The sequence below is a fragment of the Cinclus cinclus genome, chromosome 2, assembly GCF_963662255.1.
Source record: "Cinclus cinclus chromosome 2, bCinCin1.1, whole genome shotgun sequence".
NCBI lineage: Eukaryota > Metazoa > Chordata > Aves > Passeriformes > Cinclidae > Cinclus > Cinclus cinclus.
Window position 1 is genome coordinate 39,731,778 of NC_085047.1, and position 24,829 is coordinate 39,756,606.

General features: G+C 41.7%; 2 protein-coding genes and 8 non-coding genes across 15 annotated transcripts in view; 1 reads left to right on the forward strand and 9 right to left on the reverse strand.

Moving 5' to 3' along the window:
* Positions 1–10,059, forward strand: part of CEP295 (centrosomal protein 295) — a 42,095-nt gene extending 32,036 nt beyond the window's left edge. Inside the window, exons 20-28 of the mRNA XM_062514283.1 lie at positions 841–1,004; positions 1,235–1,394; positions 4,147–4,790; positions 5,437–5,610; positions 6,619–6,736; positions 7,514–7,720; positions 8,195–8,300; positions 8,785–8,884; positions 9,727–10,059. Of these exons, the coding sequence (XP_062370267.1) occupies positions 841–1,004; positions 1,235–1,394; positions 4,147–4,790; positions 5,437–5,610; positions 6,619–6,736; positions 7,514–7,720; positions 8,195–8,300; positions 8,785–8,884; positions 9,727–9,774 (1,721 nt within the window). The 3' untranslated portion in view covers positions 9,775–10,059. The remainder of the gene's footprint in view (positions 1–840; positions 1,005–1,234; positions 1,395–4,146; positions 4,791–5,436; positions 5,611–6,618; positions 6,737–7,513; positions 7,721–8,194; positions 8,301–8,784; positions 8,885–9,726) is intronic.
* Positions 10,060–10,370: 311 nt separating this feature from the next.
* TAF1D (TATA-box binding protein associated factor, RNA polymerase I subunit D) lies at positions 10,371–23,555 on the reverse strand. Of its 6 annotated transcripts, none has more exons than XM_062487549.1 (14): positions 23,533–23,555; positions 21,141–21,395; positions 20,600–21,047; positions 20,160–20,335; positions 19,580–19,637; positions 18,988–19,275; positions 17,467–17,518; positions 16,160–16,290; positions 15,762–15,809; positions 14,964–15,156; positions 14,577–14,644; positions 12,852–12,918; positions 11,961–12,033; positions 10,371–11,317 (listed from the first exon to the last, which is right to left on the reverse strand). In XM_062487549.1, the coding sequence occupies exons 2-6, from the start codon at positions 21,380–21,382 to the stop codon at positions 19,120–19,122; spliced, it is 1,080 nt and encodes a 359-aa protein (XP_062343533.1). In that variant the 5' UTR covers positions 21,383–21,395; positions 23,533–23,555; the 3' UTR covers positions 10,371–11,317; positions 11,961–12,033; positions 12,852–12,918; positions 14,577–14,644; positions 14,964–15,156; positions 15,762–15,809; positions 16,160–16,290; positions 17,467–17,518; positions 18,988–19,119. The 6 variants fall into 6 exon arrangements, with proteins under 6 accessions (XP_062343533.1, XP_062343535.1, XP_062343534.1 ...); XM_062487551.1 differs by lacking the exon at positions 23,533–23,555 and adding an exon at positions 23,296–23,348; XM_062487550.1 differs by lacking the exon at positions 23,533–23,555 and adding an exon at positions 23,247–23,273.
* LOC134041472 (small nucleolar RNA SNORA25) lies at positions 11,787–11,916 on the reverse strand. Its single transcript, XR_009933014.1, has one exon. It is a non-coding gene; the product is annotated as a small nucleolar RNA SNORA25 (small nucleolar RNA).
* Positions 13,068–13,203, reverse strand: LOC134041470 (small nucleolar RNA SNORA8). The gene has a single exon (XR_009933013.1). It is a non-coding gene; the product is annotated as a small nucleolar RNA SNORA8 (small nucleolar RNA).
* LOC134041476 (small nucleolar RNA SNORA18) lies at positions 13,909–14,040 on the reverse strand. Its single transcript, XR_009933018.1, has one exon. It is a non-coding gene; the product is annotated as a small nucleolar RNA SNORA18 (small nucleolar RNA).
* LOC134041468 (small nucleolar RNA Z40) lies at positions 14,724–14,796 on the reverse strand. The gene has a single exon (XR_009933011.1). It is a non-coding gene; the product is annotated as a small nucleolar RNA Z40 (small nucleolar RNA).
* On the reverse strand, positions 15,413–15,544 carry LOC134041473 (small nucleolar RNA SNORA1). Its single transcript, XR_009933015.1, has one exon. It is a non-coding gene; the product is annotated as a small nucleolar RNA SNORA1 (small nucleolar RNA).
* Positions 15,929–16,067, reverse strand: LOC134041469 (small nucleolar RNA SNORA8). The gene has a single exon (XR_009933012.1). It is a non-coding gene; the product is annotated as a small nucleolar RNA SNORA8 (small nucleolar RNA).
* LOC134041479 (small nucleolar RNA SNORA40) lies at positions 16,393–16,519 on the reverse strand. Its single transcript, XR_009933021.1, has one exon. It is a non-coding gene; the product is annotated as a small nucleolar RNA SNORA40 (small nucleolar RNA).
* On the reverse strand, positions 17,657–17,728 carry LOC134041482 (small nucleolar RNA SNORD5). The gene has a single exon (XR_009933024.1). It is a non-coding gene; the product is annotated as a small nucleolar RNA SNORD5 (small nucleolar RNA).
* Positions 23,556–24,829: the final 1,274 nt, after the last annotated feature.

Here is a 24,829-nt window from a genome sequence, read left to right on the forward strand (position 1 = left end):
AATAACTTTCTTCTTTTTTTTTTCTCCTTTTCTTGCATGTTTGAGTCGACTGCATTTTCTTTAAACTGACAGAGGACAAATTTAGATTTAGTACTAGGAAGAAATCCATCCTAGTGAGGGTATTGAGGCACTGGTACTGGCTGCCCAGAGAAGTTGTGGATGCCCCATCCCTGGAATTTTTCAAGGCCAAGTTGGATGGGGCTTTAAGTAGCTGGTCAAGTGGAAGGTGTCCCATTGCAAGGGGTTTGGAACTAGATGATCATTGGGGTCCCTTCCAACCCAGACCATTCTAGGATTCCCTGTGCTGTCTCTTACAGGGTAGTAGACAGCAGACATTTTTTGTACTACTTCCCTTACACCCCCAGTTCTTTTAAGATTGAACAAACTCAGTTATTTAGCTGCTGTTTGAACATCATGTGCTACATCATCCTCTGATCGTCCTTGTGGCTCTTCATTGGTCTTGTTCAGTTGTGAGTTTTGTACTGAGGAACCCCCACTACTTCTGATGTAGTCTCACAAGAGCTGAACAGAGAACTTATGGACTTCCTTTTCATTTAAAGAATAATAAAATTGAATCAGGGTATCACTTTCTTACTGCTTTTTATATATGCATTGTGTCAGAGTCAGAGAATTGGATGCTGTAAAGATTTTGTTCTTATGGCTGGTATTTGTATACCTGCAGAATTCTATAGACTTTATTTACTGTGTATCGAAACAACTTGTGATATGTCCATTGTTTTGGGTTTTTTTTGCTTTGTTTTAGTTTTATTTTTATGGGGAGTTTTTTTGGGGGATATGGGTGATGCTTGTTTATTTAGAAAATAAATTATTTTCTTATAGCTCTAGCAATGGAACTCTATTTTCCTGAAATGGAGAGACCTTTTCAGAACTTTGATCACCAGCTCTTTCAGCCTTTGGAACCAAGTGTTGACTTCGAAACATCATCATCATCATCATCCTGTTCTCAATACAGAATTTCCCAACACAGTAGAGAATTTAGCAAGGTACTGAAGAAAAAACTCTGTAGGGGAAAATGCTTTGGGTGAAGATTTCTGTAAGATGTAAATGGATAATCCCTGTACTACTTTAAAAAAACACAGCAGGATTTTTGTATGCATAGATTGCTGATTGTCACAGAAGTGTGACCCAAAAATCAAAACTACCTTTTTCTTTTTATCCTTCATATTTCTGAGGAAATTAATCTTAAATCAAAATCATATTTTTATGCCGCTAGATTTCAGAATTTTCAACACAAGGTCCAGACATGTCTGCATTTCTAGAAGGGGAAGACTCCAGTCTGAATGAACAAAGAAGCAGTCTGCCTTCTAGTCTTGAAACAAATGGGCAAAACATTGCATCAGAAGAAGGGTTTGCTAGAGAAAATGCTACTCCAGGTATGTTCAGTGTAGTCAGATCAGTGCTTTCAAAATCAGCTGTGTGCCAGTGTGTAAATACCAGCCCTTAGAGTGGGTTTGCAGTGTTGAAATGGATCTCACTTTTCTCAGCCCTGCCTCGAAATGTCTTAACTCCACTGCACTCTCTCACACAGTCTTCTTCACCACTGTAAATGCTAGAACTCCTAAATTTTCTAAAGTTTTCTAAAGACTGTGGTACAGAAGCAGACCGGTGTGTTCAAGTCACTGTAATGGATGCTATGTTACTTATTCTTTCTGAAGTGATTTGGTTAGCAAAGAAGTATCAACTGTGGCTGAAGCTGTCCTTTTTCAAATACTTGTAAATGTATATCCATTACTTTGTAAGTTTGAGTAAGGTAAGGAGGTTCCAAAAATTAAATTTTTGTTCATCTGTTAGTCTCTCTGAGCTGACTCATTTGTCTTTTACATACATTGTGTTCTTAAAGAAAAATTCCTTTGTCTTTTCCCACTGTTAAGCCACAGCACTGCACACTGTGATACTTGATTTGATTACAGAACTGTCTGATCTTGCTACAAAATAAAGTGGAGGATAAGGCAGCAACTTTTGAGCTAAAGTGTTATAATTAATTTAGTGGATTAGAAGTTTATTATTAACTTAACTGCAGCTTATAGCAGGAAAAATATTTTTTATGTTTTGCAGTTAAATTTAAATTGATACTTCATGTAATTCTAAATTCTAAAAATTCCAAATGAAGCTAGTAGCAATCTAAATATTTTTGGAGTAAGAATTAGGTGTTTCAGTGTTACAAGATGCTCCAACAAAAACGCTGAACTGGAAATGTGGCACAATAATTGAAGTAATAGGTATAGTTACGACGTAAATGTTATTAGTCAGTTGTATTTGTGACTTGCAAAATAATAAAAAATGCTAGAAGAGGTTGACACTTCAAAATGTTGTGGCTGTGGTCACATCAAATAGGGTTTAGGAAGCTCCCTTCTAACTTCAAACCATTCTATTTTGAAACTTCTTATAGACACAGTCTTTGAGGTTTAACTTCAAAATCTTCCCATCTCTTAAGCGTTTTTATAATCCCAAATAAATTATTGTTGTGCTTTAAAAGGAGGGGGAAAATAACATAAGCAACAGACTAAGCAAGTAAAACTATTTTGAGTTGTTCAAGGAAGGCTGATATGCAGGTGCATCATCCAGAGAATCTTCTGTTGATGGCTGATGTTGCAGTGTAATTCTTCCCTCCCATGAACAGCTATTTATCAGCGGACGATATTCTTTATACATGTAAAACTAGATCTTTTCTGCGTATCTAAGAATGCAAAAAAAGATCTAAAGGAAACCATCAAGGGTTTCTGTGGCACTTTCCATGTGTATAAAAAGCCTGGTGATAGCACAGTGCTGGAGTCTGTGTAACCGATTTCATCAAACTTAGGACAAAAAATAAATGTAAACAACACTGTTGTCTGTTCGGCAGATGCTGTTCTGCTGAAAAGACACACCAGTAATTAATGTTGACACCCAGTCTTTCTCTTTGCCTAGCTTCTTCTGGGGAAAAATGGTATCTTGACTTCTATGCTCAGATAAAGAAATATAATTTAAGGTGGAATACTGTACTTTGTAGGGACAGTGGTCTCTGTTCCCGTTTGAATGTTGCTTTCTACTTTGAAGATTTTCTGCCCAAGTAATGGTGTTTTGGATAATTTTCTTTCTGGTTTAGAAATTTTTGTTGCATGCCCAAAGAGACTCAGAGGACTTACATTTACAGATTATGAGCTGTAAAAAATGTTCTGACTTCCAGTGTAGTTATGTCAGCACCTCACAAAGTCCATCCCTAAACCATATTCTAAGAAGCAGCCAAAAGTGTTGTTTTTTTTAGATTTTGTGTACAGTGGTGGAGTAATTTTCTGTAATATGTCCTGGTTTGAAAGACAGGTGTTTGCTAAGACAATGGTCCTTCCTTCCTACAGATTATTATGATTTTGAAATTAAGGGAGCTCTCAGGCAAAGATATGGGGGTAGGAATAACAGTTCATTACTAGTTTATCTAACACGACAAACAAGAACAACAACAGCTATGAAATTACCCACAAACAGAACAGTAACTCAGTCCCAGTGTTTTTTGGCTGCAGGCACCTTTTCCCTGAGCTGCAGTTCCCGGTGCTGGGGGCGGGCGGGTCCCGCAGAGCCGCAGGAGGGCTGGGGGTGATGGCAGAGCTGTCCCGGGGGGAGAGAGAGATGGAGAGAGAGCTCTCCGCTCACGGTGTGGGTCCCGGTGATCAGCAGAGTGCTGGATGGTGGTAGTTCACAGCGAGAAGACAGCCAGGCAGGGTCCGATGGTGGTTTCCCGACGCTGGGATGGCAGGGATGGACACAGGCGGCGATCGTCCTTCTCGTCCGAACTCCGCGGGAGAAATGGGCCGAGGCCCAGCCTTCCGCTTCCTCTTCTGGATGTTTGAATCTCGCGGGGTTCCCTCTTCCCTCCCGTCCCCTCCCCCTTGTCACCAGGGCCCAGTCAACAGGTATCTTAGCATGACAATGGGGAAAATTCCACAGAGGGAAAAAGGGAGAGAACCAACCCCCAACAAATGTTAATGGTAGTATGTTTGAGGAAACTTAAGCAGTTTTTTAAACAAAATGTTTCTTCCTATTTACTAGACTTCTTGTTACCCATTACTGAAAGGTTTCTTATAGAGAGACTTAAAGTGGAAATTATGTTTAGTTAACAAGAAGTTTGACTTCTGACAATTTTTGAAACAGGATCTGAAGAATCTTTTCACCCACTGCAATTAGAATCTACCCTGAGCGATGACTGTCAGAATACTGATCAGCCAGGGGATGTTAACACTGTGTCACAGAGACCTTTTGAACAAACCCCTGGAATTACAAACAGAGGCAGTGAGAACTGTATTTCACCTGCAAGTGGATATGAGGAGCTGTCAAGAAGTATGGGATGTATTAGTCTCCAGTGTTCAGTAGAAAATCTGCGGAATGAAAGTGTGATTCACCTGGAAGAGCAAAAATCATTTTATCAACTAGATCCCTCACCAGTTACAATGGGTGAAACTTTCCCTCAGCAGTTAGTAAAAGAGACTATGTCTTCTGAAAGATTACCTTTGGAGGCATTTGATAAGAAGCAGCATGTGAAGCTTCCTCAAAGATCAGTTCATGTAGATGAAGTAAATAAAGCTGTGGAGCTGCATTCTCAGTGCAATACGGATATAAAGGAGCCAGATCAAAGCTTTCCAGAAGGACAAGAATCTCTGAGGGCTCTCAGAGAAACCAACTTGCAAGACTCAGACATTTGTTTGTACAGTGTTGTACAGCAGAACAGTTCTTTATTCCAAAGACGTGAAAAACATTCTCATCCTGTGCCCAGAAGCTCCTGTCATATTCCAGTCTGGGTGAGTAGAACAGATTTTCAAAAGTAGGAGTTTTGTTGTTGCACAAAGTTATTTTTGACCTTTAATATCTGAAAGCTTGGCAAATGTTCATTTTACAATTCTCATTCCTGCTTCCTGGAGTTTTGCCCTATTCCTTCTTCCAGATCATAGCACTGAGATAATTAGCAGTAGTTTAAATGAGCTGAGTTCCCACGATGGTTGGAGGAGCTGTAGCATCTTTACTGCATCTCCTTCTCTTAGCACCAAGTGACAAGGTTCATGCAGCTAGGTTACATGGCATGGGTACCTCACTGAACAGCCCCTGGCTCCATTAGAAGCCTAAAGGAGGTAAATAAATAAACCAAAGCATAAGTAAATTCAAAGAAATAGAATTGATGTAGCTTTAAACAGTTTGTCCTAGAACTAAGTAATTTAAACTTGTGGAGAGGGGGAGTTTTTGTAGTTGTTTGGTTGCTTTGGGTTATTTGTTTCAGCTCTTTGAATTCTTATAAACAGAAGTTCTTTCTATATTTCATTTACTGCTTGGGGCAGGTTTTATTTCTTCTGGATGTTAAATGAGCTTCCTTTTTCTGACAGCAGTGTTGCTATTGCTGGAAATACTGGGTTTTTACTATTTTCCTTACTGATGTCTTGATTTATTTTCTAGGAGACTGAGTCAGGGTGTGGTATTATGGAAGAACCTGAGCTCACTCTGATAAGCTCCAATGACATCAGTATTGTAGAATCAGACACTGAACATCCTAACCAAGAGAAGATTAAGGAGGATGCAATGGCTAACTCAGCACGTGTGGATCAGTCTGAGTGTAATGTTTTTACAGAGGTGAGCATTATCTGATGTGATTCTGTTTTGAACTTATTATTAATCACAATATAAAGAGAGGCCCCACTGTAGCAGTTCATGCACTGTTGCAAAACAAGAGATTTGTTGGGGTCTCCAAGCTTTGCAATTGCTTTGGATCATCTTGGTTTGATGTTGTGTTTTTCAGACAGATCAGATAGATCCTAAATACGGGATATTCCTTAGAATCACTACCTTGTCATATTGATCCAAATAGAGTTTGGGAAGACTTGCTCCAAAAAAACAAAACTATCTTGCTGGTGTTGGCAAGACTGAATTGTATCTTCTTAGTTGAAAACTAAACCAAAGGAGAGTGTGGGATAAAATCGAAACTGAAAAAATGTTTACAATGTTTACAAACTAAACAGGGAAAAAAAAAGGAGAAACCCCCGACCTTGGTGCTCCATGGGTGCTGAAGTACTGATGTAGGGCCAAGTAATCTGTACCAGTTAGATGAGCAGATTAGATTAAATCATGCACTAATTGCAAAGAGGCATGTAGAGAATTCCTAAAAGTATTTAAGGATGGATTTTTATCAAGTAGTTCATACATGGGTGAGTGGAGGTTGGCAGCTGGAGGCTGTAGTATGCTGCAGAGGGTGTTGTCACCTGCCTCTGGGAAAACGGGGAAAAAGACAGAGCAGGAAGAGAGCGATGGGGAGAACTGGAGTGAGCAGGAGGAAAGGAAAATAAATTGGAATCACAGACCTGTATTAAGAACACGCAATTAAAATCTGGTGGGCAAAAAGTCTTTAATGGATGTTTTTGGTTTTTTTGTTTTAAGTTTTAAAAAGTTTTTAGAAAACAGCTTTTTCATACCTAATTACCAAGACGTATTTCTGTTTTTTCTTTGCATCAGGCATAAAGGCAAAATCATGTCTTTGCATTGGGTCTATGCTAGTGGTACAGTAGTACTGTATACTTTGTATTTTATTTTATTTTTTGTATATTTTAAGTATTTCCAATCCACTCACTGGTCCTTTTGAAACAGGAAAGAGAATTTTTACCACTAGGTCCAGATGCAGATTATTCAGCATTCACAAGGCCTGACAGTTCTCCCAAAGCCCAGAGTTCCAACGAGAATCACTGTCCATCACATCAGACTGCAGGTAATTATGTGGTACTTCAATACACTGAAGTTGAAAGTATTTTTTAGTATTAAAATCATCAATAAAATACACCTCCCATTTGGAAAATTTAGAGCTGCTTTTACTTAGGCAAGTGCATCCTGCTGTTCAGGCTTGGTCTGCAGTACCTTTGACCGAGGTTTAGTGTGTCACATTGATTTGTCTCTTCCTGGGCCAGCTTCTCTCTGATGATACTTCAGAATCTCTACACTACACTTGTTTGGTGTTGTAATTACTTAATTTTGAAAAAAAATGTGTTGTTTTCTGATTTGTTGTCATAGTGTATGTACCTTTTTGTTTATTTCTCACTTTCTCTTAGTCCCTCAAGTCCTGCAGCCAAAGAATTATCCTTTCTGTCCTTTTTTTTTCTAATTCTGATGAAAGTCTGGAAAAGTATTAAAATACAAGACTTTTTTTTTTTCCCCAAGATGACCTGCAGTAATTTAAAGGTCAGGAATTCACAGAACTTAATTGTGTTAGGGACTTGTCAGGACTTCAGTGTATTTTGATGCATTCAGATGCTTTTGATGCAATATTTCTCACAGCATTTTTCTGGGCAGACCTGCTGATCATTACTGGATTCCATAGGTCTGAACTGCTGCTGGTTCTGCAAGGTGCTTTATCATTCAAAGCCATTCTCCTCATGCCATTTACAAAAGTGCTCAAGCTCAGCATTTTAGGAGAAATACCTTGAAATGCATGACTTACTGCTTATTATTAACGGTGAGAAATGTGGAGACTTTTCCTTTTCTTTCACAGTGATGCTGCTGGAATTTGCAGCTACACCTGGAAGTTTACAAAAATCTTTTTTAAAAAGAAAGCAGAATTTCATCCAGGAATCTCTGAAAAGAGTAGAAGCAATAAAAAATAAGGAGAGAGAAAATGAAAAGCTGGGAGCAAGAAAGCTTCAAGGGGGAAAGTCTAAGAATCTAAGAAGCAGACAGAAGGAGTCTGGTCTTCCCTCTGGTAGGTTTATCTGGGAGCACAGTATTAGGTATCCCTTCAATTGCTGCTTTATATCAAATAATAGATTTTTTTATTTGCTACATATTTGCTATTGCAGACTGGGATATTCTTTGTTTTCTCAGGGAATCAGGGAGCTTTGTTTTCCCCCACTGCCTGGCTGTCTCTCAGTGTTGTAAAGGCCCTTACAGGGGCTCTTCGTATTTCACAATCAGCCCACCTGGTGTATCTGTAATTCATGGTCCTGGGGACTTGGAGGTCAGCTGGGGAGAGCCGTGGACGGCATAAAGCACAGGCAGCAGCCTCGAGTGAGACTGGGAGGATCTGTTATAACTCAGGATCTCATCTCTATTGCTTCCATTCTGCTAGCTTGTTTTGGGTTTTGTTATGTCATTTAAAAATCTTTGGAAATCTCTCATACTTTTGAGTTAGCTGAACTAGAGATTTAAATTTTTTTTGGTTTCTTTTTTTCCATAGGAAAAAATGGTACACTTGCCAATCAGCTGAAAAAAGTAGAAGTGAAAGTATCTTCGCGAGAGGATAGAAAGGCTGGAGAAATTGAAATGCACCAGCGTACATCCAGGTAATGCATGAACACAAGTGGGAGAAGTTTGATTAAAAACAACCCAAAAAACCCCGAGTTAATCAATGTTTTGTGAAAGCTGCTGCTCAGTTAGTGCTCTTCCAGCTGAACCCAGTGCTGCTTAACATTGTACAGTGGGGAGAGGAGCTGGTGTTTGTTGCAGGTACCTGCGGGGCAATGCCCTTGGTGGCACTGAGGAAGGTCACCCTGCTGGGCCAGCCTGACATGGGATGAAAGTTGATACCAAGTTCACAGTTGCACTTGGGCATTTAGGAGCAGTAACAGGCAACAAGTGCAGCTCTGAACGGGGATGGGGTTTGCTGGAGCTGAAAAAGAATTTGAAGTGATTCTGGATTACTGGAGAGTGCACTCAAATTTTCCCAATTGCTAGCAATTGAGCCAGGGCAAGCCCTTAAGCCTGTTAACCTACTCTGTCTTTGCCGCTTCCTTCCTGCCCAGACACTATTTTTTTGTTTGTTTTCAGACTTTATAATCAGCTTGCAGAAGTAAAAATCAGAAAGGAAGAAAAAACAAGGCAAGAAACTTATGCTAAAAACAGAGAGAAAGCTAAAGAGTTTCAAAAGGTAACAGTTTGCTAGAGTGACCTCTTGCCCTTTGGTCTCATCATTTCACTGATCTTCCACTCAGAGTAATTGAGATGTGGTGTGACTGGAGCTGAAATGGAGATCCTCAAACCAGTCTGGATGTTAAGTGATGCCATGGGTACATGCCATGTAAGAGTTTCCTTGTCAACAGCTGAGCTCAGATTTTCTCTAAAAATCATGTCTGCCTAAGGCTGAATTTTTCTGTGACCTGAGCTTTTGCAAAAAGGCTCCAGTCTGTGGCAAAAGAATGACAGCCTTTTTATTAGTCCAGACTTGACCAAATTTCCATTTCAAGGCAACATTCTGGGTTTGGTGTTTTTTGGGCTGCTTTGTCTACTTGAGGTAGGGTAAGGTTCTGGACATGCCTGAACTTGAAAGGTACAAGAATCTTGTTGGGGTTTTGATGGCATTTGCTGTGGGACAAGAGGCCTGGACCCATTCCCCTGCTGGGCCTTAGATAACTGAAAGGAAATGCTCAGTAATTCTGACAGGCTCTGACATCCATGGGGAATCCAGGCCCAATTCCTGCCTTTACCCCTGACCACATCTCACCTGCTTTGTGGTAGAATGAACTGCTGCTCTTGTTACATTGCTTTACACATTCCCATTATTAATAGAAGAGAAATAAGCACCCTTCCCTCCTGCCCTGTAAGGTGTGGCCTCTTTGGAACAGGGACAGGTGCTGCACTTAGTGCTGTCCAGACCAGCACTGCCCATTCCTGATGTCCTAGTTACAGGCACAGTACCCAGACAACGCTGACTTTCACTGGGCAGTCACTTCAACTTCAGAACTGTAGTCTCAAGGTTTGTTGTATTTGCAGAAAATGCTGGAAAAACTGCGAGCCAAGAAGACTTGGAAAGCACCGTGACAGGCAAAGACTTTGAGCAACAAGGACAGGCAGTGGGATTAGTACAATCTGGGCCCCTGAGTGTGCAGCCTAAAGGGTGAAGCTATTCAGGAACCCTCAGCTTTAAGCTGTAGGAAAACAGTGAGTACCTCCTGGAGTCCCCTGGTAAGAGCTCACCACAGCAGCAGATGGACTGTGCTGCTTTCTTTGTTGTTTGTCTCAGACCGAGTTACTGGCATGAAAGGCCTTTCTTACATGTCAATATTTTGAAGAGATACTAAGTTTTGTAATATACATATATAAAACATTTTCAAATAAAGTTTCAAGGTTACTTGAGTCATTGGGTACAGGATATTTCTTCTGTAAAAATGGGAGTTTTTAATCTGTTGCTTGCACTATGCAATTAAAGATTAGAGGTATGGTTTTCTGCAGTTACAAGGTACATCTTAAAAGCACTTGAATGTGAGAATTAAAAATCCTACACTGTTATTTCTTCTAAAGAGATGTTTTCTATCCCTGTTTTCTGAGCTAAGCACATCAGGGACAAACTCAAAGCGCAGCTTTGGCTGTAAACTTTGTTATTAACAGGTGCAGTATCAAGGGCTTTTCATTAATTCTCCGTTTGGCTAAAGTGCACCACTGCCAATCATGGAGTAGGTGGGGGTGGTGAAGAAACCTTAAAGATTCTCTGGACCAATCCCCCTGCAGTGCTTAAGGCTCTGTGAAGAGTGCTGGAGCCTTCTCTGCTCCAGGCTGAACCCCAACTCTGAGCATCTTCAGACAAGGTCCTCCAGCCCTCTGCTCATTTTTGCAGCCTCTTCTCCATCTGCTCAATCTGCTGATTTTTGATGCATTAACTCTCCATTTCTTGTCACTCATTTCTTTCAGTCTGGTGCAGTTGCCTGTACTGCTGCAGCAAGCCATAAACCTGAACAGGTTTGGTAAAGCCCATGCAGTCACATGGAGGCTGTTTGTAGTGCTGGGACTAGTAGTAGAGCATGGAGTCTCAACATCATGGCAGGTCTGCAAGGGCTGCTGAGGCCCACCTACATCAATATTCTTGTTCCTCTCTCAGAATATAAGAGACCAAGCTTGCATTCTGCTACCAGCAACGCAGAGGTGATTGAGCAGCTGCCATAATTTCCTCAACCCCGTGTTGGGTCTTCAGTGCAGCAGCAGGAAATAACCCCAGGCAGCAGCCCAGAGCCCCAAGTTTTATTTAAATGCTGTCATTTTCCATACAGAATAAACACCCGTCCAGGGCTTTGGTACAGTTGAGTTCAGTGACAAGGAAGTCAGGGAAATTCCCTGATAAAGCCACTTCCAGTCCCCTCTGTAATCTCAGTTTAGCTGGGCCTTCTCTTAACACTGCAAAGGCATCTTCACCACAGCTCTGAGAAGGGCAAGAGGCAAGTCACAACACATGCTACTACAGTGTACAAAGCAGTAACAAGTTAAAATGGGTGTTTAATGCCAAAAAGCTGCAACACTCTAGAGAAGGTTTTCTTCATTTGTAACAGCTGTGCAGTTCTTTGCAGCAGGCTTGCAGCAACATCACCAGCACCTAAGAGAGGAAAAATATTTATTAGCACCTTCAATCCAAATAAAAGCAACTTGCCTAATACTCAATCTAAGTCTCTCCTGGCACAACTTGAGGTAATCTCTCATCCTACTGCTTGTTAATTGGCAGACCACCCCCCCACCTGCAAGCTTTTGAGAGGTGGTTGTACAAAGCAGAAGGTTCCCCCTGTGCCTTCCTTCTTCCAGGCCAAACACCCCCAGCTGCTGCTCCTCCCTCATCAGACTTGTGCTCCAGACTCTTCTCCAGCTCCACTGCCCTTCTCTGGACACACAACCAGCAACTGGGCTGCAAGACTGCTCAAACCACAACTGAAGCAATGCTGTTTCCCTAATGCTGCAAGTTCTTGCTTCAGAATGGAACTGAGTTGCCTCTCCTCTACATCAGCATGAAAAAAACCCAAAGGCAGGATAAGGCCCTTTTTCAGCCCAGGAGGCGTAACTACACACAAGGTGTTATCTCCTCACAAATAGACCATAGCACACATGGAGTGTCCACGGCATCCTGTAGAGGATTTCAATATGCGGTCACTGCGTTAAGAGCTGCTGGTTTTTCAGCCATGCAAACCCTCTTTGAAGTGACCTTCAATTTCTTTACAGTTCTCAGCTTTTTTGCTAACTGCCCTTACCTTCACATTCACTTTGGTAGCTCCCACCTGGTGTTTCTCATCCCTCTGACATACAGCAACTTGGTAGCAGACCCTAGGAGTTTAAGAGTCAGGTTTGGTTAGTACAGGGCAAAAGTGCATCTTGGGTGCAGACAGCATGGAACAGCCTTTGTTCCCCTTTCTTGCTTCTGTTCCAAAGAACCACCCTCTCAGCAGGAGCTCTAGAATCCAGTCTATGGAACTCCCAACTGGAACTTTTGCTCCCCTGTAGCTTAAGTGAAAGCACCCAAGGATACATCCCTACACCTCAGCAGGAGCTTGCTCTTAACAGCAGAAGGGACTATTGTGTCCTTGACCTATGTTGAAGCTTTATTCCCAGCAGACTTGGTGCCACATCATGTGACGACAACACATGAGTCTGGTGGGTTTGCTTTTTGGTCATGTCCACAGCTCACCAGAAACAGCAACATCCCAGCAGCCTTGGTAATGACCAGATACTCCTCTCACTGCTCTTACAGGATTTCACTCAATAACCCAGCTGCCCATCTTTTCCAGTGAAGGACCAGTCAATCCCACCAATACATAACCTAAGCTGTGAACAAGCCTGAAGAATGGCACATGCTCCAAATACTGAGGAATTCCTCACAACCAACAGCAGTCTAATTAAGACACCAGCAATACAAATGGCTGCAAAACTGGCACTAATTTAAAATATGTCTACACACACAGGTGAGTGATCTGCTCAGGTAACTGCAAAGATCTGCAGTGATCACTACCCAGGAATCTCTGGTACTACACAACCATTTCTACAACACTCAGTTGTACAACAGTTTAGTAGTTCCCATGCTTACAGTCATACAAAGCTAATATACCAACTGTGAAACAGTATGGAACTATTAACTTAGTGCTTACCTGTCAAACAGGTTGCTTCCATTTTTTAAACTCGGGGCAGTTCACTTTGTTCTGTATCCTCAAGCACCTGTTACAAAGCATTGAATGCACTTGCTGAGTTCCAGAAGCCAGAAGCCAGTTTTCACACAGACAATCAAAATGAAGACAAATGAAAACTTCTATTCTCATTTGTTACATGAAAATACAAAGTACACTGAAATCCCTGAAGAGGTTAAAGACTATTTCAGCAAAAGCACCAGCTTTAACGGACACAGCAGAATGAAAACCAAGGAGGCAAAATGCTGCACTGGTGTAGCACTGCTTTTTGAACATTCCACAGAATGCTGCCGAGTGCAGGTACTGGAACACTGCAACTGCTACAGACCTTCAACCACAACAGCTCGCTTTACACTTGAGCTTCTTGCCTGCACCAGTGGGTGTCAGGGAGTAAGAGGTGCCTGTCACAACACTGCCATGCAGCTGAGAGGGAGAACAGACTAATATGAACAGCAGCTTCAGAATTCTCCTATGCTAAGATTTATACTTTTTCCAGAGTACTTTGCTACTTTTACTTTGGACTCTTCTACAGAACAGAATCCAGGGATTTCAACAATATAGCAGTTAATTGCCTGAGCTGCTCAGAAATTAACTCTCTAAATCCTATACTTGAAGAAACAACTCAAATAATGCTGCTCAATATGAAGCTGTGGAGCATCTCTTGATATAAAACAAAAATGCATCAAGTTTATGAATTTACTTCACAACAGACATTACAGTGCTCTCTTCTTACCTACAGCCACTGAAACAAGAAAAAATAATCATTTCTGCACAAGCCATCCAGAAAACAAGAAGCAAAAAGATTTGTGTTACAAGTCAGGTGCCTACACAAAAACCTGGGCAAAAGACTAAATTCAGCTCATGTAATTCAGAATGTCAGTTGCCCCTGAGGTCCCAGAACACACCAACTTTCAACTCCAACCAAGCTTTCCACTTGAATCAGTTCTTGTTTTGTATTCCAAGCATGTTCCAGTACACCTGAAGGAGAACACCAGGCATCCCTGCATTCCTCGGATTTAATATTTGTCTTGCGGTTTTATCCCACAGAGCTAACAGGTAGTTAAGTGGGTAAAGCCAAACCACAAATTTATTCTGTGAGGCGTTTCCAACGACATGAACCTACAGAAAAGATCCTATCGGGATAGACCTCAGCACTTTTGGTACTAAAAATTAACACAAGAGAGAAATAAAAATATCAAGCAGACTAGAAAGTTATCTGGTACAGATCCCAGTAAGTCTAATTTTATGTTGTTTCAAGACTTTTAGGGGAAGGAAGAGGGTAAATTATACACTAGCACCTCCTTCATATTAGCAAATTTTCAATTACAAGTTACCTGAGAAGCAAATATCAAAGGGAATTAACTACAGAACTCTGCACAATCCTTCCTTATAAATTTCCTAGTAAGTCTAATTTACTGGTTGACACAAAGCTATCAGTTTAAGCAGTTAACCTGTTCACCTCATTTTTTGACTGAGGAATTTACATCAACATTCTTTGGGCAAACTTAAGTTACAATAAATTCTTCCCTTGACAGAATGAATGATTCATTAAGATATAGTAATGTAATGTTGAAAACAGTCCCTGAAACCTTCACAAATTAAGAAGCTTGGTTTGAGACTTCTGGCCTAATGACAGCCAGAGCCCCTAAATCATTAAGGTACAGGCAGAACTTCAGATGTCACACTAACCCTTGAAGCAGCTTCAGACTTCAGTGAAATGGCATCCTACGTTTCTTCCTTCACTTTCTCTTAAGTACCTAGCACCAGAAAAAAACAATGTTAGAAACCAGCATGTACGTGCAGGCAAATCAGCAGAACCTACAACAGTACTGAGTAATTTGTTCAGAAAGGCTCTTCTCACTCACTCTCTTCAGAGCAGTTGAACATTTTGCCAATCATCACAACAACTTTCTCACAGCATTCTCAAGTTTGGGGAAGATAAACTCCCATGTTTTCTGAAACAACACTGCATTCTCTCAGGAAGAAAGGAGCAGCAGTATAACTAGCTCACCAAGTTAAAGACAGGTGGCTGACCTGAAACAGGCACAGGAAGAAAAAACAGACACACCAACTTACCAAGACACTAATTCAGACTGGACTTCAGGTGCACTTCGTAAAATAAATTGTTGTAACCAAGTAATACTTCTAAAGTTTCCTCAGTATTTTAGCAGTCCATCAAGACTTGGGTGCTTTTATCTGGGTATGAAGCCAGGCAGCCAGTAGTCCAGTTACACTGGTTGAATGCTGGTAACACAACAAAGTGTTTTATCTGCAATCAAACAACATCCCACTTAATCAAACTACTACTAACAAGGTCTCTCTGCAGTTGAAGTGGAGCACTAAGGCACAGAAGTTAAAACTAAAGGAGTTACCTCACAAAGAAAGCATGGAAGAGACCATTTTAATACACCTTTAAAAAATGCTTTTAATAAACCACCTACAATAATTCAGCACTGCAAATATTTTTCCCCTACCTGCTAATTCTACTTTTAGTACAAAGGATGCAGAATTGTCCCACTAAATGAACTTGTTACAGGTCTCATTGTCACCACTGCAACAAAGTGTACAGTGAGGAAAGCAAAACCTGTTACTCTTCTAGCCAAGTTTTCCATTTCAGACACACAGCAGGTTGTGTCTAATTGCTGAAGAACAAGGCATACCAACTCCACAATGTCTTTAGAATAGCCTGGTTTTTAAGCCCACCCAGGTAACTTTGAATGAAACCTGTCTCTAGAGCCATCTCGAACTTGGTGTTTCAAAATAAAGTACTATTTTTCTTCTTGTCAAAAGACAGTCAAGAAGACTTGAACTTTTATCTTTATACAACCACTTCCATGTAAGAAAAAAAAACACAACTGTTTCCCAAATACTTACACCTCAGCAGAGGCTCTCCAATCTGCTCCACCCATCACAGGAATGCCCCTTTAAGAAAAATTATTTTGGAACAACATCATTAGTTTAACTATACTTTTATCCTGTAACAGTTTAGCAGTTTTTTAATATTGTATTTGAAAAGCTTCACACTAAGAAACATTAAATCTACTTGTGTCAACAGAAATACCAAGTTTAACTAGCACATCTGCTTGAAAACCAACGATGCCAGCTGTTGAGATACTTTAGCACTGTTTTTTGAACACCCCACCAGGAAGACACTGCTGGGTGCAGATACCATACAGTGCACAAATTAGTCTGATTACTTTCTGTGGGAATAGCACTAGGCTGAAGAAATCAAACGGTCTTATGCAGAAGCTCAGAAGAAACACAAAGCTCACCTTTTTTACTACCATGTTGCACAGATGTCCATTGAAGTAATAGATTTGTGAATTAGGTCAGCAAACAGCGTTAAGAATTCAAGAGATCCAAGAAGTTACAACTGCTGCTACTGCAGTGTCAGTGTGCTCATCTGCAAAGAAAAGGCACAACCAAACTACAGTTCTGAAAACTTAGAATACCAAACTCTAGACTGATAAGTATTTGAATGAATGCTATTTGAGGCCATGCAAATACTGTCCCTTCATATATGTAACACAACTAATACATTCATCAGCTGTGGGTTGCAAAAGAAGGGTTTTTTCTAAGCACTAGGTTCCAGGTTTTTGTCTACAGCAAAAGACAAAACCTGATCAAGTGCTGGAACTGACTGAACACATTTTTTTACTATTTTTGAAACAGCATTTGAAGCTACTTCCCAATTGACTACATACTTACTGTTAGCAGTAGAAGCAGCTGACAGTGACCACACCTTCCAGTTCTAGACAGGTAGGCTTGGACCAAGGTAATTGTGGTGAACAGTTCAGAATCGCATACACTCCTCAGGACAGCTTACACTGGGCCAGCCTGATGTAGGCTTCCCAGTGCAGCTCTCTACCTACAGCCAAGGCCATGTGAGAGGTCTGTTCTTATCTCTTACTTGAGAATGTTCTTTTCAGGTTTCACTTGCTCACCCTCAACTGAGTGTTTCCTGTGTTTTCCTATGCTGTATCCTTACAAGGTGCTTTCTTCCATGCTATTTCCTACTCTGTCCCAAGCCATGCGAACTTGGCAACATCCTACAGTAAGCAGCTTTCACAGCCATGCAAGACTAAGCAGCTGCTCTCTGCTGTCCCTCCTGTTCTTGCAAGGGATATGAATTAAGATGGAATTTTACCACAGGGAAGCCATCAGAAGCTGCAGCTGTATGATAGACCCTGGTACAGAAGAAAGTGTGGGTGACACACCACAAAGTCACTGAGGGTAAAGTACCTCAACATCTTCAGCAGAGAAAACTCCAGGCAGTGCTGTTTAAGCCAAATTAGATAAAGTTGCCCTGCAGCATTCGACATCAGGAAAACTTGTGTTTTAACAAAAACTGCACTCTGAAGTAATCAAGAACACAAGTTTTTGTCTAAAGAGGCTACAGGCTCTATTTCTGGTAAGAGGTTATGTACCACTGAAGGTTATGTACCACTGAACTCCTATCTTGGAAGCTTCACACAGAAACTGCTCAGCTGTGGAGCACTGTCAAGTATTTATTGTACCTATGGAGCACTTTTTCAAAACCTTTTGTGAAATAATGCAAAAAACCCAAGTAACAACTTACCTTGTGCAGCAAGTAATCCATGAGGTATTTCATCTTCCAAAAGCAACATGAACTGGAAGGGAAAGAACAGCGAAGTGATAAGAACTGTCATATACAGTCAAATAACTGAAGGTTCCTAAAGTCAAAGCCAGATTTCAATAACCAGTTTAACAGCTGTAATAATCTTGATTTTCATATATATTTATCCAGTTCTAATCAGAATTGAACTTTAGTTCATTTCTGAGTCACTCAGCAGTTGAACAGCCAAATTCATCACATGAATTGCAGAATGATCAGAACTCCACATACCCTTCACTATGCCCTACCAAGCAAGAACCCCACTCCTAGATCCAGAATGAGTTTTTCAAGCCATTGAATATTTCTCAGGGAGACACCCAGCAGAGTTACACTTAGTCATTAATTCTGGACCAGTTTTACTTGTGATCTTTAAATGCTGAAGACAATTTTTGCAGTCCTATAGCTATCAAACCGTATTAGGCAAATTTCCTTCACAGAGGTTCAGGACCATAATTCAAGCATCTAAATAACACAGCTTGACTTTCCCTCAATATTAAACACCTACTGCAAATCTCCTCAGACTCTCAGTTGCATCTGAAGGAAATTTAATCAGCAGACAAAGCCTTTTTCTGACAACATGCCCACTGAGCAGATTACTTTTATGTGCTGAACAGCTGTCAGACAGCTGCTGACAGTGATTGTAAGAGCACCTGAGTGTGCCTGTGAGTTGACTTTTTTAAACCTTGCTGATTCGCAAGTGAACATTTTAAACATTTATTACTTCAGCTACCAAAACTGCTGCATTAGGACTTGGTGATATTCAGACCACTTCTAAACACTAGCCATGTTTCCTACTGACTAAGACACCTTTGAGAAAGGTATTTGCAGTTGGGGCAATGCCTGGTAAGTACTGCTAATAAAGAGCTTTTAGCTTCTGCTAAGTCATGTTCACATCAGAAGCCATTCTGGACAGAGGAGGGCAAGAGGGAGAAAAATTTTAATTCAAGATTCACAATACTGCTACAGTTATTGTTACAATTAACTCACAACTAGAGATTATTGTATTAGATTAAGGAGCAGAGAATTAGTTTTCTGTGAAGCTGTTTCACATGGAATAGACAACCTCAATCATACAAGATTGAATTTTACTATCATTCAAATGCATTAACCAAATTTTGCAATAGACTTTTGTCAAAGCTGACCAACCGCTTCTGCATTTTTGTTGTTGCCACTAGACATGCATTAAATGTCAATTCTGTCTTAAACCCTTTAACTTCTTAAGCATTTCTAACCTGCACCTCTAAGACAGAAAAACAATCTCTCAAGAACCATCCATAAGTCAGCTGTGAAGGAAAGGCATCTAAACTGCCCTTTTAGCTGGAGAACACAGATGTATGCATGCTTTTCTAGATACACATGCTTTTCTATCCTGTGCTGTTGTTCCATTACAGTAATTTGGAACTTGTCTTCCCATTTTTAATTACATAAATTCTATGATCTCAGATACAAGCCAAATATACTCACAGTAAGTCAAATGTGCCCAGGCAGCTGGTTGGAGAGATCAATACTGACTCCAGACCGATGCTTTAAACCAAACAAGCCCATGAAGCTTCATCTGAAGAACGATGACTGCCACCTTTTTTGTCTGTCTGCCATTCACTGAACTGAGCCTTGCAGAGAAACAAAGTTCTCTTCAGCACCATCTTCTTCATCCACTATTTCAATCACTTCAGGTGGTTTAGCGTGTTTTCTTCCGGACTTGGACTTTTTTTTAACAGGAATTGTGCTGCTTAGAATGAAAGAGCTGTTCTCCTAAGCAAATGGAAGACAGAAGTAGTCACAAGTCTAGTTTTGAGATACTTATGACTTTAGTAGCAAATTTGGAGATTTTAAGAACTCTACAGAGAACTGCAGAATTCCTATACATTTCAGCATTACACTGAAGAGAACAGTGTGAACTATAAACCTCCTGCACTAAAAGATCAGGATTCACACAGGTCACAGTAAACTCTGGATCTAAGCTCAAGAACTAAATACTGAAGACATTATTTACTTATTCCGTAACTTCAGAACAGAAAGGCTAGAATGCTCCTGAAGTTGAAGACTGCTTACTTACCACTACTCTGGCATCAAGCTTTTCCTCAGTATCAGAATTCATGCTGTCTTCATCATCACTGAAACAGACAAACTAGATCAAATTGTGTAATTTTACAGTACCTTAAAATGTGGAAGTTACAAGCCCTTAAGTGAACAGTAGCTGAAAAATAGCATTGTACCTTCAGACTGTCTTTTAAGCTTTCTAAAGATTATGAGTACATTAACAAGTGCAAGTATTCTGTTTTTATTTCACTAAGCTAATTGCTTGACCCAGAAGACAAAAGATGACACTTCGGTTTTTAATAATGCAAAAAGGTATTAAAAATTATCCTGTAGTCCTTGTTTTACAACACAGCATTTCAGGAAATACTTTATTTAAATTTCTTCCAACAATTACCAGTCTTCAGATCAAATTAAAAATACTTCCTTCTGTGAGAACTTTTAAGTCACATCTACAAACACAGAATCCCAAGTGGCAGAGTGCTTTGTTCACAAAATAAGCAATGCTTTCGTAAGTTAAAAGGACAGGAGAACAACTGACTTGATACACACACATTTATGCTAGCTAAACACAAAAGAGCAAGTAAAGATGAACTTACTCTGTCTCCTGAATAGGGGAAATGGGGCCTTCATCATCTAAGTATTTGTGTTTCCGAAACACCACACATTCTTTTTCTAAGTCGTCACTGGCCTGAAGGGCTTTTAAAGCTTTTTTGAGATGGTCTTCATATTTAAGCACTTCAATATACTTGAAATATCCTTTTGCAGCTGCTTGCTGTAGGAAAAAAATACAAATATCTTAAAAATACCACTATATAAAGCATTTATATATATTACAAACTGAATTGTAGCATTCTGTCAACACAATAAATTCTTGCTGTTTGCTTTAAAAGGTATTAAATCTACAACAACGAGTTTCCTGATTAACAGAAGTAAAGCCTGTTTCATTGTTTTGTTCTAGTAGAAGCACAAGATAGACCATTTCAATTCACTACTTTTAGACTAAGAAAATATTTATCCCACAAAACAGAGTACTTACCTCATAGCCAAGAACCATCTTCAAGGGAATATGTTTCTCCCCATAATGTTTTTCAACAAAAGGGAATTGAAAACCTCTGTCTAGAAGCCTCCTCTTTTGTTCCTGAGGTGAGGCTGTGAGTGGTGGCCTCCCCGTGGGCATCTGTGTGCTCTCATACTTTTTCTTCTTTTTGCTCTTTCGCTCACGAATTTTGTATTTTCGGTGTGCGGCTGCTTTGAACTTCCTTCCCCTGAAGTGATAGGCAAAAATAGCCTTCAAATTGAGTTTTGACTTCTGCTTGGGAACTTCCAATGATTTCCCTGGACTTTGGAGAGACAAAGAAGAATCTGAAGAACTTTCATTGTCAGGTACTCCTGTAACAGATTCAGCTTGCTGCCTTGATGATTGATATCTCCTTTTCTGCTTTGAAGGTGCAACAGACCACTCGGGATGAGCAGCAGAGACATCACTGGAAGAAAAAAATATTTATTTTCAAAAGAAGGTAGTTTTATGATACATTACATAGGTTGTCCACAATTCTCAACTAGTGATAAAAACTCACGTTTCTGAATCACTGCTAATGAGTAAAACCTCAGCTGAAGTTGCTGGTGATTTGCACATGCTGTTAGCATGATCTGAAGACTCCCCAGGAGCAGCCACCTTCTGCCTTGACCATGGACACTCTGTTCCTGTATTCCTCTGCCATGAATACACCTCAGATGGCTCCTTCTGCTGATGGCTGATCAGCTCTTGGGCATCAGGGTAATCGGAGCCAGAAGCCTGGGGTTCATCTGTATCAGTCATGTTTCACTTTGCCCTAAAAAACAATGAGAATTCAAGAAACTAAACAAAATTTCACATTAATCAGGTAACAAACTTTCCTCTTCTCCACTCATGATCACAGGGTAAGCTTTTAAGAACAATCTTGAGCTAACTAGAGCAGAGATTTTCCTATGACCCACGATCAGTTATATTCTTAATACCAGCATCCAAGTCACAGCCACTTATCTGAAGATATTCACAGCATAATTGAGATCAGAAAGTTTTTTAGACTTTTTAGTTCAGCTCCTGTCCAAAGGAAGGCAAACCTCAGTGGTTCAATGGATTGTTCAGAGACTTACTGAGATGAATTCTGAATGTTATAGCCCTCTCCCTACTAGGGTGAAGTTTTCCTCCAAATAAGCACACATAAAAGTAGGCAATGGCTTCTTATACATGTAAGGACATTACAATTTAAAGTCATACATAAATACTTACTCCACTGTGATTTAAAACCTTTAAATTAATCCAAGACAGTGTCTTTATGAGAAGCAATGCCATCTTCCTTATGTTCTTTTATGAGCTTTAAGGTACCTAAGATCTCCTACTTAGTAATCCATTACCCATTTGTTCACTGGTAACAAATAATCATAGAGATCAGCCCCAAAACTAAAATGTTAATCCTCACTTGAATCTGCAAGACATGGCAATCCAGCTCTTCAGTGGCCAATCTATACAAAAGAGACTGGAACATACAGTGAAGGAACCTGGTTTTCCTCTGTAATAGCCTTAAGTTACTTTGCTTATCAAGTAATTTACTAGCCCTATAGATCTGTATCTTCCTAATTTTATTGTGTTTAGAGTTGTACCAACTGGTCATCATACCCGTTAGTATTTCAAATGTAACTACACACAATTCAGCATCTGAGGACACTACATCAGAACTCATCCAATGTCCTACACATGATCAGATGATCCCGAGGGCACATGCATCTCAACCAAAGGATCAGGCCCAGCCAGCATGAATTTAGGAAAGGCACATCCTTACTGACCCACTAAAGATGAGGCAAAGGCTGTGGCTATTGTCTGCCTGCACTTCAGTTGAACTTTGGACACCATTTCTCACAGCATTCCCCTTGAGAAACCGGCTGTTGATGAACTGGATGGGTACACTGTTCATTAGATGAAAATCTGGGTGGATGGCTGGGCTCTGAGAATCAGGTGAATGGACTTACATCCAGCTTGTAGCTGGTCTTACGCAGATGTTCCCTAGGGATCAGTGTTGGGGCCAGACCAGTTTAATGTCTTTACTGAGAACCTCAAAAAGGGGATTAAGCATACCCTCATTCAGTATACAGATTACACCAAATTGGTGGGAATGTTAATCTGCTGGAGGCCAGGACAGCTCTGCAGAGGCGTCTGCACAGGCTTAAGCCAAATGAGTGAGGTTTAACATGGGAAAGTGCCAGGTCCTATGCTTACGTCACAGCAGAAAAGGCCATGAGGGTGCTGGTCAACAGCAGCTCAACATGATCTAGGGTGTCCCCAGGTGGCCAAGAAGGCCAATGGCATCCTGGCCTATATTACCTCTAGTGTGGCCAGCAGGACGACGGCAGGGATTCCGCCGCCCCCCCACCCCGTACTCAGCGCTGGGGAGGCCACACCACCAGTAGAGCGTTCAGCCCCTCACACCAAGAAAAACACTTGTGCCAACTTCACTATGCCTATGCGGGCACACAGCTAACACTGGTTCACCCACGGCCTAACAAACACAAAGCCCGGAAGCAAAACCAACCAACGCCAGAGTCAGGACAGCAAGGCAACTCAACGTCCTTCGCGGCCTCCACAGCAGTTCAGGCCTGGAGCGCTAGCACAGCACACACATCCCTTAGGTAAGAAAAGCAACCACCTAAACTTGCTGAAGGACCCGACAAAGGCACCAGGCACACCGCTCGTACTCTCGCCAGGCTCGGCTGCCAGCAGTGCGCTGGGGCCAGCGGCACGGGAAGGCCTCGAACGCTGGCACGCATCAAGGCACCATGGGCCGGGCACACCCCTCACCGACCGCCGCCACACGCCCCGGACCTCGGGGCGCGATTCCACACCGCCCGGACCGTCCCCCCACTCCCGAGTCCCTCCGTCCCGGGCCCGGGCAACGCAGATGGCGACGGATGCACCCGCCCCTACCGACGAACCTGCGCCTCCCGCTGCCCCGCCGCAAAGGCTGAACAATGGCGGCTCCGCTTCTTAAATAGCGGCGGGCTCTCGCGAGAGTGCTCGGGCCGACGGGAGGCGGGAAGGAGGTGGCGTCATGGTGGGAGTGGCATGGTGCGCACGGGGCGGCCACGCCCGGGGGTGGGCGGAGCCGAGCGGAGCCGAGTCTTTCCTTGCTGTACCCGTCCTGGACAGCAGGGCAAGTACGGGCGACAGCGGAGGTCGGTGCGTGGCAGAGATCGGGCAGGTCCCGGCTTCCCTCGGCTTCCCGCCCGGTGAGAGGCTCCCGTTCCTGCTGTGCTGCTTCCCCGCGCTCCCCATGCTCCTCCGAGCTGGCTGTTCCAGCCTGAAGAGCCCCTGTCTTCCCCTCGCAGCCATGCCAAGCGTGCTGCCGCCTGTACCGCTCCCTCGCTCCAGTACTCTTCGCTGCCTTTGCCTGCCGGGATGCTCTCTGTCCCTATGGACCCCAGCCTCGCCTAGCACGCCTGTTAATACCCTGCCGTGACCCGTCCCTTCCCCAAATCCCAGCCGCTGAAGCAGTTGCTTCTGCTGCCCGGCTGCCTTCCTCTGCCCCGTACGGGATTTCCTGGCACCGCTCCAGGCAAGAAGTACGGCTTCTGCATCTGTGGATGTCTTGCTCTTCTTGGTGCCGTCGCTAAATTTCTCTCTCACAACTGCCATCTTCAATTTTTTTCCATTGATACTTCTTTCCCCACTACCCCCCTCCCCGACTCATATCTAGCCTGCCTATAACCTCTCCTTTTTGGCTTTAACCCCCTTAGTTAATTTCAATTCAGGTTTTGATAATAGACACCCCACACACATAATTAATCTAATGGTCACATTTCATCTGTGTCCTCCTGGCACCTATCCTCTCTCTGATGTTTTCCTCTCACTTCAAAGGTAGACTTTTAAGTCTTTACATACCTGTCTCCATTCTAGTTGCACCATCCAACATCTATAATGATTTTATCATTCCTTTAGCATTTGTGTTCTTTCTTTGGTAATCTTTTGTAGCAATTCAGTGTCACTGCATCCCTCCATGGTGGATCTTACTTCTGTGCTATTATCTCAGGTTCTCTCTGTTGCACACCACAAAATTCACTCCCCTGTGAATATTTGCAATGGTGGGCCACAGATCTACTATTTTGTGTCTTTCCTCATAATAACTACTGTCTACCAATCAGATTGGGTTTATTATGGTGCATCAAATTTTTCCACAGGCTTTCCCTCTTTTCTTGATTGTGGGGAGCCAACTTATTTGAATATGTACAAGTC

What these genes read in the sequence shown, in the direction of transcription:
- TAF1D (XM_062487549.1), bottom strand. Translation starts at nt 21,382, where the DNA reads ATGACTGATACAGATGAACCCCAGGCTTCTGGCTCCGATTACCCTGAT. An exon ending in ATTAGCAGTGATTCAGAAAC is followed by an intron (nt 21,048 to 21,140) that starts GTGAGTTTTTAT and finishes TTTTTCTTCCAG; the next exon opens with TGATGTCTCTGCTGCTCATC. An exon ending in AGCTTGATGCCAGAGTAGTG is followed by an intron (nt 19,276 to 19,579) that starts GTAAGTAAGCAG and finishes CCATTTGCTTAG; the next exon opens with GAGAACAGCTCTTTCATTCT.